Source organism: Arvicanthis niloticus, chromosome X (genome assembly GCF_011762505.2).
Source record: "Arvicanthis niloticus isolate mArvNil1 chromosome X, mArvNil1.pat.X, whole genome shotgun sequence".
Taxonomy (NCBI): domain Eukaryota; kingdom Metazoa; phylum Chordata; class Mammalia; order Rodentia; family Muridae; genus Arvicanthis; species Arvicanthis niloticus.
This window is the reverse complement of record NC_047679.1, coordinates 15,241,855-15,254,629: the sequence shown is the minus strand read 5'-3', so window position 1 is coordinate 15,254,629 and position 12,775 is coordinate 15,241,855. Positions and strand designations below refer to the sequence as shown.

The window sequence follows — 12,775 nt, the reverse complement described above, 5'->3', positions numbered from 1 at the left end:
ATAAGAGAGCCACTAAACACACCCATGTATGAAGTCAAACATCCACTTCTATAGTACCATACAGAACAATTCCATCCCCAGAAATTTTTACTTACACAGCTGATTATAATTAGATCCAATGACATTCCCCCTTAGGCCAAGATAACTATGATTGATATTCTATTCATATAATTTTGCTTTCCCAGGATTTCAGACAGATTTAGCTATATCCCATGTCAACCTTTGACCCTGGCTTTTTTTCTCTTAGCACAATGCACAGATATATTTTAGCTTATAATGCATTTGAGATATATTTTAATTGCTGTATAACTCAATAGTTCTCTTCATTCCTGAGTGGTATTCTAGTTTGTTAATACATCATCAATTACAAGGCATCTTGGTTATTCCTAGTAATTTGTGAATTTTTAATAAAGCTCTGTATTCTCATATATACTTTACATACAGATTTTCAATTTACTTTATGAAAACTGAAATGAATTCTTATACTTAGAACTAAAAATGCTGGATCATATGTCAAATGTATGCTAAAGAAAAGTACTAACTGAACCCTTTTCTTGTTTCTGAAATGCTATTGGGTGGCAAGGTCTACTGGGAGAGCCCTAGGTGAAACAGAGCACATAAGGTAGTCGTGTATAATAGTTCTCATGTGACTCCTTGGGGTGTTTTGTAAATAAATTGTGACTGTTTTCTCAATCTCGCTGGTTCTCTCTTGCTCTCCAGTTGGTTCACTAAAAGTCACTTGTCACACTGGCAACTTAGACAGTTGAAAGGACTGTCTAAAAGTAAAGGGACTAGATGCCAAAAGCTAGTAGGATACTTTAATAATGCTTTTGATAAACTTTAGCACCTGGGTGAGAAGGCACCAGAGGAACCTCTGGATATCGTTGGAATAGAACTAGAAAGATCATATTGAGTGAGGCAAGCCAGACCCAGAAATACTAACATCACATCCATGGTTCCAAGGTCCAAATCATCATATGTGATTATATAACCTGGAGTAAATGCAGAAACCAGGAAAGTAAGAATAGAACACTGCTAGGGTAGCTGAGCAAAAGAGAGGGTAATAGCAGTGTTCAAGTGATCTGATTGGGAAAATAAAAAAAATGGGGGGGGGCTCTCATTAGAGAGTGAGAAGGGAAGAGGGTAAGGATGACTTAAGAGTCATAAGGAATCATACTATTAATTACCTAAAATGCTTACAATACACAGAAGTTGGTATATAAACATACATACATAGTTTAAATGAAAATTTCCCATTTTGACTGACAGTGCTCCCTCCAAGCTCCAAAGACCATCTAAGGAAACCCAACACCAGGCACGAGAAGCCCTCTTCTAAGTTATTAATCAGAATTGTCCAAAAGACTCCCCAAACATTATATAGGCGATTGGTATTGTCCTTGCTTGCCTCCAGAGGTGGACAGTAAGTCACTGTTGTTGTTGAAAATGCCATGTACTTCAGATAAAGTACCTAGAAGCACCTGAGCTGGAACTGACCTGAATGTTTCTTTGCTGAGGACTAGATTTGAAGGTATTAGAGGGAGTGTAGCAACTAACAATTTTACCCAGCTATGATGCCCATGACCCACAACAACAATCAATGTGGCATAATAACCCTAATAGTGCAGTAGTGGCATTTATACCTTGGCGGTAACCAACAGCTCTCTAATTGGATTTACGACCCACATAAGATGGGAAGCATGGCTTTTACTGGAAACTTAGCCAACTACTCAGAGCTGGTGAAGTCATATATCTTGGAGGAGACCCTCCAACTGTCACTTCATTACACTAGCATAATCCCTAAGTACATTTTAAATATTTGTCCTTAGGCCCACAGGTAAGTATAGTTCTCATGTCTCATCAAGGAAACTTCTTTTTGCAATATATACAAAATTATAACCAATCAAAATGTAGAGCTGTGGAGCCCAGTCTCAACAGTTATATCTACGATACAGATCACACACCTAAGGCTCAGTGCTCTTTGAGGAGGCATGGAGATAAAAGGTAAAGGAATTGTTTTCTGGGAGATTGTGTCTCTTAGGAAAGACAAAGGGTATACCATAAAGTTTTACCAACATGACAGCCCAAACATGACCTGAAGAAGGAAGGGGAGCAGTATATTTGCTAACATGGATGGAGGGAAGCCCACAAGGCTTCAACCCCACACAACCCCAAACTACAGGCAACTAAGAAATTCCAAGATTCTTTTAAAAAAGGCTTCTCCAGAAAAGATCACACCAATTGGCTGTCCAATGGCAAAATGTCAGCCCTGAAAGTATTCACAGAAGTAACAGTATACAGACTGAGCAGGCTGTATTCATGTATCTAGGAATTTATATGTATATATGTAATATACACATATACATATGCACGGAAGAATAACTAATGAGAAAAGGGCCATGAATTTTCAAAGAGAGCAAGTAGGGGTATAAGGGAAGGTTTGAAGAGAGGAAAGAGAAGGAAGAAATGATGTAATTATAATCTCAAAAGTAAAATATTTTTTAAATGAAGCAAGAAGAAAATAAAAGTGAAATTAAGAAAACCAATTCCATTTATACTGCCATAAAATTAAATAGATGAACATTTTTTATGTACTTTGAAAATTACAAAGAAGAACAATCTAGGTAAATTAAACAGCTTACAAAGCCAAGACTTAATATTGCTAAGACAGCACCACTCCCAGGCTGATCTACAGATTGAATGCAGCCCCTTTGCAGAAATAGACCAACACATTCCAAAAATACATATGAAGACATAAAGTAGCCAAAATAATTTTGAAGATCAAAATTGAAGAATTCATGTTTTAAAGTTTCAAAATTTACCATATGCAAATTTTACTATGTTTTAAAATATAGTAATGCAGACTGTAACTAACGAGGGCTCGGTATGATTAAAAGCCCAGAAATAAATCCTTTAATTTATAGTCAACTGAATTTCATTAATTGTGTCAAAATGATTCAGTGTGGAAAGAGGTCTTTTCAATAAATGCAGCTGGGATGAACTAATATTCACATGCAAAGATGAAATGAAGTTATATTATTGTTTAACACCATATGACAAAATTATTTCAAAATGGGCCACAGAGCTACAAATATATAGGAACCCAAACTACAAAATTCCTAAAGTAAAACCTAGGCATAGATCTTTGCAGCACTGAATTAGACAACAGTTTCTTTAAAATTATACATAAATGGCTAGCAAGAAAAGACTATTGCAAACAAGACTGGCCTGAAATATGTTATATAGCCAAGGCTGCCCTCAAATGTGTGATCCTTCTGCGTCTCTACTGTTCAAAATTAAAAATGTTTGTATTTCAAAGGACACTGTAAAAGACCAGCATAGTGGAATAAACCTGTCAACCCAGCATTAGGAAGGAGGATCAGGAATTCAAGGCCAGCCTGAACTATATGGCCATTTAAAAAAAAACAAAGAAAGAAAAAAAGACAAGATACTATAAAAGAAGTGAAGGCAAACCTGGAGATTCACATCTTTTATACTAGTACTACAAAGGCTGAGGCAGAAGGATCCTGAGTTCAAGGACAGACTAGGCTACTTAGCAAGATCCTATCTCAAAAAAAAGTGGAAAAAAACCTGACAGGTAGAGAAGTAGCTCAGTTGGTAAAGTATTTGCCTAACATGATGAAACTCTAGTATTGTATCCCTAGTACCATATAAATTGTATATTGTGTCTCATATTTATCATCTCAGTATAAATTAGGAGATAGAGGCAGGAAAATGAGAAGTTCAAGGTCAACCTTGGCTAGTTCAAAATCAATCTCCGATAACACTTTGTCTAAAACCGGGGGTGGGGGGAAGGAAGGAAGGAAAGAGAGAAGAGAGGAAGGAAGGAGGGAAGGAAGAAACAAAGGAAGGAAGGGGAAATTAAAAAGAGAAGAAACCCACAGATTTACAAAAGTAAATTTTGTAAATCATATTTTTTAGATGTTTATTTATTTTATGTAGGAGTGTACCAGTCACTGTCTTCAGACACACCAGAGGAGGACATCAGATCCTACTACACATGGTTGTGACCATGTGTTTGCTGGGAATTGAACTCAGGACCTCTGGAAGAGCAGTCAATGCTCTTAACCACTGAGCCATCTCTCCAGCCCCCTGTAAATCATAGTTTTGACAGGACACCAATATTTTGTACTACTTAAAGCAGCCTGATAAAACACAATGCTTGGGAATTTGAGGCAGGAGGATTTCTACAAGTTTCAGCCAAGTTTGGGGTACACTGTGATACCCTGCCTCAGAGAAACAAATAGAATTCTAGGGGGTGCCAAGATGGCTCACTTGCCACTAAGCCTGAAGAGCTGAGTTTGATCCCTGAGGCTCACATGGTGAGAGGAGAGAACTTACACTCACAAGTTGTCTTCTTACTTCTATGGATATAATTTTTTTTAATTCTAAAAATAGAAATTCTTACAAATAATTCAAGGTCAAATATTCTAATTAAATTAAAATGGGCAAAGAATCTGCATAGAATTTTGTCCAAGGATGATAGGTAAATGGCCAACAATAACCACATAATAAAGAAAACTCACTAGTCATTATACAAATGCAAATCACAGAGGCCACATTATATCTTTCAGAGAGTATATAATAATTTAAAATAATAATACAAATGTTCACAAGGATATGTATGGAAAAGCTGAAACCCCTGTATGTTGCTTTGGGAAATGGAATATGATGAACTCACTTTTAAATAGTTTGGCTGGAACATTGTAGACAGAGTTTCTATGTGGCTCAGAAACTCTGAAAACTTATCTCTGTGGAGCTAGAGAGGTATCTCAGTGGTTAAGAGCACTGACTGTCCTGAGTTCAATACCTAGCAACCACATGGTGGCTCACAACCATCTGTAATGGGATCCAGTGCCCTCTTTTGGTGTGTCTGAAGACAGTGACAGTGTACTCACATACATAAAATCATTTTTTTAAGAAAAGAAAGCTTAGGTCCACATAAAAACTTATACATGAATATTCATGACAGCATTATTCATAGTAGTTAAAAGTAGAAAAAACCCAAATGCCAATCACCTCATGAATATATGTATAGAAAGTAGTGCGTTTATATGAGTCAATTATTTGGGTATAAAAAGCTATAAACATGCTGCAACAAACATTGACCTTGAAAACATTACATACAACAAACCAAACCAAAGACTAAAGACCACATTACTTTCCATTTCTATGGAATGTCTCAAATAACTAATCAACTGAAATGGAGAGTAGATTAGTAGTTGTCAAGGATAGAGGGAAGGGTAGAATGGGAAGATACTCTAAAGGGTATAAAGTTTCTTTTTCTTATAATGAATTTCGAAAGTAAAGAGGACGATTTGAAATGTTCCCAACACAAAGAAATGATAAATGTCTGAGGTAATGAATAGATCAGTTACCTTAATCTAATCATTCATACTGTATACATGTATTAAAATATTATTAAAGTATGTACAGTTATGAATCAATTAAATCTTATAATATGTTATTCTTTGAGAATTTCATACATGTATACCGTACATTTTAATCATATTCAGTCCCCAATCCTCCAAGGTCCCTCCAATTTTTAAATACATATATTAAAAATGTATTAGTGGAATTAGTGATGATGGTTGTACAACCATATGAATATATTCAAAACTATTTTCTTGCACACTTCAAGATGGTAAATTTTATGTTATATGAATTGTTTCTCTATTTAAAAAATTTTACTGTGTTTGATGGCACATGCCTTGAATTCCAGCACCAGGGAAGGAGACGCACATAGATCTCTATAAATTCAAGACTAGCCTGGTCTACATAGCCAGTTCTAGGACAGCCAAAGCTATATGATAGAGAGACTGTCTCAAATAAAACAAATTTTAAAAAGGAAAATCTACTGGGCAAATATTAAACTTAGTAAATTTAGTATAGATATATTAATATCAAAGAAGATTGATATTGTAGTGCAATATGATAACAATAACCAACTTTTGATATTACTGAAGATATAGCAGTTCTAAATTTATTTGTAACAAGGTGGCAAAACTAGCAAAATTATTAGGCTACTTTAACACATTTTCCACAATGATTGGCAACCCAAACTCCAGCAGAATATTGGAACACTTCATCCAAACTAACAAGAAAAACTTAAGATAAATACGACACATAATGTAAAATATAACCTCTTTTCAAGTACCTATAGAACAGTCACCAAATGTTCCATAAAGCAGATTTCAAGGACCTGGGATCATACGGTTTGTTTTCTTGCAGGAATGGAATTTGAGTGGACATGGCAATGACACTGACCTATCTAAACAGAGCTGGCTCAAGGGCTGGCACTTACTCTAAGAGGTGTCCTGCTGTTCCGAGCATTAACCTCTTAGCTGCTCCATGGCAATCTACAGGGGCCTAGTGGTCCTGAAATATAGACTGTGGCGATGATGACAACTGGGCAACTGGGTGAGTGACAGATTAATCAAGTCCATGGCAAAGTCTGTTTATCAAATGATCTAGAAAGATTTATGCATACACAGAACATATGTCCTGCTTAGTAGGCCAACTGTAGATCAGAAAAGAAGAAAGCTTGGAAATAAATGAGATGAACTTCTAACTCCATTACTTAAAATATATTCAAAGAGAGCAAGCTATGAATAGCCACTAGAAAGATAATTAAGCAAAAGTAAAGACAGGACAGGAACAAACAAAAAATGAAGCTTAAAAAGGGCTGATTTGTTTTTTAAGAAAACCAAAAACTGATAAACTGTTCACAATATTTTTTGAGGTAATAAAATAGAGGTACAAGTGAATAATGTCGTTAGAGAGTAGATTATAGGAGAAAATTTTTTTTCAATAAAAAATAAGTAAGCCTTAGAAAAAGAACATAACACGACAACAACGTTTTTAAAAAGATGCACATACAAACTTTAAATCAACTCAAAAACTTGTGAAATAATTACTTCCCAGAAAATCATAACTCAGTAAGTCTAAGTAGCAAACAAACAAACAAAAAAAATCCATAACTTTCAAAGAATCTGTAACAGTTAAATGGTTTCAAAGACTACACTGTTTGATCTGAAAGTTCTGCCAAATATTTGAGGAACAGATAGTTCTGGGACGAACTTTGTCAGAGGTGGAATGAAAGAAAATAGTTCTCACCTCATTGCACGATGTTAGTATAACCTTGACATCAAAACCAGAAAAGGAAAACATGAAAATAGAATCTCTCCTGAAGAAAATACTCAAGTATTCAACAAAATTTTAGTGAACTAAATCTAGAAGTACTTTCATGACCCAGGACCACAAAATTAGCTCATTATAAAGGAAAAAAAAAAAAACCCATGTAGCACAAAGAAGTTAAATTTTTAAAAAATCATAGTGTATATCAATAGATATAGAAAACACATTCTGTTCATTCATTTCAACACCAACTCACTTTTTAAAAACTATGGCAAGTTAAAAATAAGAAGGAATTCCCTTACTCCCCTAAAGGATACCTACAAAAAAAACCCTATTTACTAAAAACTAATTACTAGGTTTGTCAAATACAAATACATTATACAAAATACACTATATAAAACCAATTATATGTATAATATATATTACAGATATACATATATGTAGCATCATATATACTACTATAAAACACAATTTTCTACAAAAGGAATGTGTATAGTAACAATTTAGTTATTCCCTCAGGAGTATCTTGGGTACACAGAACAATGGTAAAAGTAAAAGCAGCCAAGTGATGATTTACGGAGCATCTGTTTGGGGCCAGGCTCAGGACTTGATGCTGGGTATGATGGTGAAGAAGAGCAGGCAACCATGCTTTTGTTTACTAAGTGCATACTATGGGATGTTCATTCTTCTTAGCATGTTACCTGCTTCGGTTTATCTAACCTTTTCAACAGTACTGTTAGCAACATCGGTTTACAGGTGAGGGAACAGGAGCAAAACAAGGCTAATAGGCTTGTCTAAGTTTGTAAAGACAGGAGGTGACACTCAAAGCTACACAGCCTTACAACTGGTAAGTAGTACTCTTGTGCACAATTACGGAATGTGGAGCTCAGATTTAAAATAAACATATTTTTTTCTGTCCTGTGGGGTAGGGGGTTTCTTGTATTGCTTTTGAAATGGAACTTTGCTATATAGTCCTGGCTGGTTGAGAACCTACCGTGAAGCTAAGACTATCTCTCAAACTTGTAGCAAGTCCTTCTGAATCTACCTCCTGATTACTGGCCACGGCCAGCTCTGTTCTGTATCTTCTATATGACTGCAAAGTCATTAATGTATATTATATTGCTTCTCCAACTTGAAAGGCAGATTTCTCAAGAATATAACAGTTTTCACTCTGGAAGACCTATGTACGCAGAACCTCATTCTATCTCATCCAGACTCTTACATCTCCAGATGAGTAATTAGAATTGCTGATGGACAATAGAGAACAATAGAGAACAGGATTCTGGATTTTGTTCTCTTCTACCCTTCATCCTATGTACTAATCTAATATCCTATATCTCCCTGAAACTGCTATGGTGAAGTACTGCTCTCCATATGCATTAGGTCTACCCTTCCCTTAACATTAAGAGTCCGGCAACTTCCTCAGCTGCTGCTTGAGCTGTCCGAGTCCTGCAGTCCACAGATGTCTTATCTCTAGCCCCCTTCTGGTCTCTCAAGCTGGGCTGGAAACACCTTGTTGCACGATTATCCCCGCTTATCTATGAGAAATTGTATACTTCAGTTTCAAAGCCTATTTACAAGCTTTGCTTACTTTGCCTCTGCTCCTCCTTAAACATTTCAAAGGTCTGAGCTTTGAAATAAAGAAAGCAGGCCCAATTAGAATGTTACGCCCCAACTCAGAAACAGACCAGGCTTTGTCTTTCCTCTCAACTCTTCAGAACAGCAAGACTGCCTCTAAATGTCAAGGCAAAGTACTCGGTCATTCCCAGCCGGGGCAGGTACAGACTTATTTTTAAGATCATGAAAGAGGAAGGGCAACGCTGACCAGTCCCATGGTAATGTTGTGGATTCAGCACCTAGCCTCCGAGACACCATGCCAGGAACCATCACCTTCTTTTACCCTGGCATAAATTAAACGAGACCTGTTTCCAGATCTTTCATAAGAGGAGCTAAAATAAAATATTCTCGGGTAGCACTACACTAGAACACTCGAGTTCCAGACAAGAAGCATTCCGACAATTTCTCGAATAAAGAGAGACAGCCCTTAGGTCAGGGGTTCCTATAGTTTGTGTTCTTTTCATCTAAGCCTCGTCCTTGGTCTTCTCTACCTGCTTTTCTCTTATTTCCTTATTCTTTCTCATATTAGCCTCTCGTTATACTCTAGCAATTTCGTTCAATTGATCATCTATTCCAACTTCTATGTGACGACAGGAGTGGATGGGGAGCACCATTTGTTCTTCTCGACCCACCCACCATCACCCACAAATGTCAACCCACACTTACAGCCCCTTCGCCGCTGCAGCACACTGCTACTGCTGCTGTGTGGAATCCAGATCTTCTGTAACCTGGTTTGAGTGAGTTCTCCCATCTCTTGAGACATCTTAGGCGTTGCAGCTAATGACACCACTGCCCACAAGGTATTGGACCTCACTTCCTATGTTCCTAGCTGTCTTGTCTGTTGCCACAGCAGCAGGTGGGCAGGGCTGAGACAGGGGGATGTACTGGGCTTCTGAGCCTCTCACAGGTTATCTCCAGCTCCCTCTTTTTCTTCTGCTCCCGGATGTACAAGTGGGGATATGGGTGCTGAGAGCCAGAGGTTGAGCAGAAGTCAGCAGAGGCCTCTGAACTCCAAGGGCTATGTACATAGAAGATAAGTTGGAGCCTAGCAAGGAAGGCAGCCAGCAAGGCAGCCCAGGTCTGGCCAGTTACTTCCCGCCAATGGAGGCAGGACTAGTAGAGTATGCAAATAAAAGACCAAAGATCATGTGCTTACATCCTGTGTTGTGTGGCATGACAAAGGTGATGGAGATAGGTCTAAGCTTTGAAATAAAAAAAAAAAAGCAGGCTTAATTTGAATGTTAAGCTCCAACTCAGAAACAGAGATTCATTACAAGGGCCTCCACAACAAAAACCACAAACCTAATGTTCCTAATGCAAAATGCAATGTTTTGAGCTAGCAATTAAGGGCCCAAACTGGAAGTAGACTTTCACTACCTCACCCGCTTACCCTATTCACCAGGGCACTTGTAAAACTGTCTTTCCCTGGAGTCTGCTCCCTGCCCCTCCACGGGAACTCTCCCTCTTAAAATGAGCTGTCCTGGGCACTCCAAAGAGATTGGTACTATCTGATCATTTTTATACTCTCTCCAGTCAAGGTTAAATAAATCAGGGTAAATCTGACACCTTGGGAATAAGAGTGAGGGCAGCCATTGCCGGGCAGAGAGCCGATAAGTAAGCGCAGCCCACATGACTGCCAATGCTGAGATGACCCTGCACTAAAGGCATCAGAATCTAATTCAAACCCGGGCTAAAGCTCTTTGAGCCAAGGTGTTGGGATGGGATCTTAGGAGAGGTGGAAAGCACACTGAGGAGAGTATGAGGAGCAAGAGGCAATGGCGTCTATCTAAATAGCAGAAATCCACAGGCCAGAGACATTTCATCCAGATGTCCACCCTTCCCTTGTCCCCAGTTTTATTGCCATTCTCCCATTTATTTTGAGACTTTTATCTGTAGAATTTATGCAACTTAACTGCACGGCTTTGCCTGGAAGGTGTCCAAGTGCCCTTTTACTTCATTCTCTGTAACCTTCCCACCCCCAGCAAATCTCCAGTGATTGGGTATTAGGAAGCTCAACTTTCTTCCACTGAGCTGGACTGTGCAAGGGCAATCTCTCAGGAAAAGAAATCTCCAGTCCCCGCCCTCAAATGCTCCCAGCTCTACTTTGCCTTTTAAGGCACTTCCTAAAATATCTTCCCAGAACCTTAGTCTATTCAAGGGTTAGATTCACTCCAGTTGCTGTGCATACCCATAAAAGACTTTCAACATTAAAGCCTACCTATCTCAAGGAGCCTACTGAGGCAATGGATCATAGCAGTCAAGAACAGTGGAATTGGAAGCCACACTGTCTGGGTGGAATCTCACTTCTGTCCATTGCTAGATATGATAAACCAGACAGAAGACTGAACTTTTTAGTGCCTCAGTTGCTCTCTGTTTTTTTTTTTTCTGCTTTTTCATTTAGTATATAGGGAAGGATAGTGGGGTCCATTCCCTCGGTGTTAGGGAAGAAAACTGGGGAATGCTGAGTACACATTATTCAACACTGTTGCTTCCTTTGGGAAGTAAATGATTCATCTTTCCCCCACCCCCCAAGTAATCTGCAAGTTCTAGCATGTTATTATGACACAGGATTAACATTTATACTGTAAAGACTTCCTGAAAATCAATTAGAAAGGTAAACTCATTTCTAGGTTTCTGTTAACTTAAATCTGGCATAAAACATCAAATACTACATGCTCTCACTTACTGGCCAAACCTAAAAGAGGGTGGTGAGAAACTAGGTATAGACTAGTGGGCAAAGGAGAGGGAGAAAGTGAGAACAACAAACAGAATGGATTCTGGTAAACAGGAGGAATAACATCTGATATTCTAGAGCACATCTGGATAACTATGGTTCACAACAGCTAATTATATACTTCAAAGTAGCTGGTGGGGAGGAGAAATAATAAATATTCGAGCTGATATATAAAGCAATTAACCATTGCACATTATATGCATGCACTGAAGTATCATACAGTACCACACGATTATAAACAATTATGTATCAATTTAAAGTAAAACATATAATGAGGTTTTCCAGATTAGCAGACAACTCCAAGAGTCTCATAAATAGACTTTGCAAGACACAAGTCTCTTAATCCTAGTAAGTCACATAATTAGTGGAAGTCTGTTTTAATGATCTTACCATGACTTTGTATGTTTTCCAGTGACCAAAAAGCAACATTTTGTTTATCTTATTTGTTTCTTTCAAACATCCCCAGTAATAGCACAAGGAAATGGGTCTGAAAAGAGGATGGCTTGTCCAAGGTAATTTAGCCAACAACATGAACATGTCTTTTATGTTTACAATTTTGTCCTTACAACACTGCCAAGAATCAGGAAGATAATTTTAGTAGCAAGAAATCTGAGCTAGGTGGCTAGAAGGCCTCTGACAAGGTCTGAATGAGTAAACTCAGGGTCCAGGATTGACACCCTAATTTAACCCTTCTATAGAAACTTCTACTGTTAATAATTCTGAGACCAGAAACAGAAAAAAAAAAAAAAACAAGCCTTAGAGAAATGCCTCAGACTAGCATTCAAACCTTTTCTAAATCAAGTTCTAAGCTACCTCCCAGTCTTCTATTCCCCAGACCTGCCATGTTTAACTGCACTAGCAGATTACAGAGCCCTCAAACACAGCATTTTCCTGCCTTTAGGCTCTTGCCCAGCCTGGAGTGTCTTCTATTCTCACTAAACTCTGTCTTGCTCATCAAGACCAGTTTTAGTGTTTATCTTCTCTGAAAGTCAGCCTTGTAGCCTTGAGAGAAGCTTAGCCTCCAGGTCTCATATTGCCATGTGCCTCGATATGAGCCAGGGTTTCTCTGGTCTGGTACCTAAGTAGATTGTGAGCTCGTTGAAGATGGGGCCTAGATCCCTGTGATCTGCTGACTTGTTCATCTCAGGCTCTGGTATGGAGGACACTTACTCAGTGACCATGTTCACAATCTACACCTCTCTGCTGTAGAAGAGATAAACAGGGCGACAAGAAATCCCAGTTCACCATAGTAGATATTATGACAGATTT

At 38.1% G+C, this 12,775-nt stretch overlaps 1 protein-coding gene across 3 annotated transcripts in view; it reads right to left on the bottom strand.

Annotated features, from left to right (window-relative positions):
* The window catches only part of Pfkfb1 (6-phosphofructo-2-kinase/fructose-2,6-biphosphatase 1), a 44,987-nt gene that overhangs the window by 29,032 nt on the left and 3,180 nt on the right, over window positions 1-12,775 (bottom strand). Inside the window, exon 1 of one of the 3 annotated variants that reach the window (XM_034485169.2) lies at window positions 9,439-9,894. The exons of 1 other annotated variant lie outside the window; for it this stretch is intronic. In XM_034485169.2, the coding sequence (XP_034341060.1) occupies window positions 9,439-9,535 (97 nt within the window). In that variant the 5' untranslated portion in view covers window positions 9,536-9,894. Of the gene's footprint in view, window positions 1-9,438; window positions 9,895-12,775 lie in introns of those variants that run through there. One more of the 3 variants, XM_034485165.2, reaches the window with a different exon arrangement.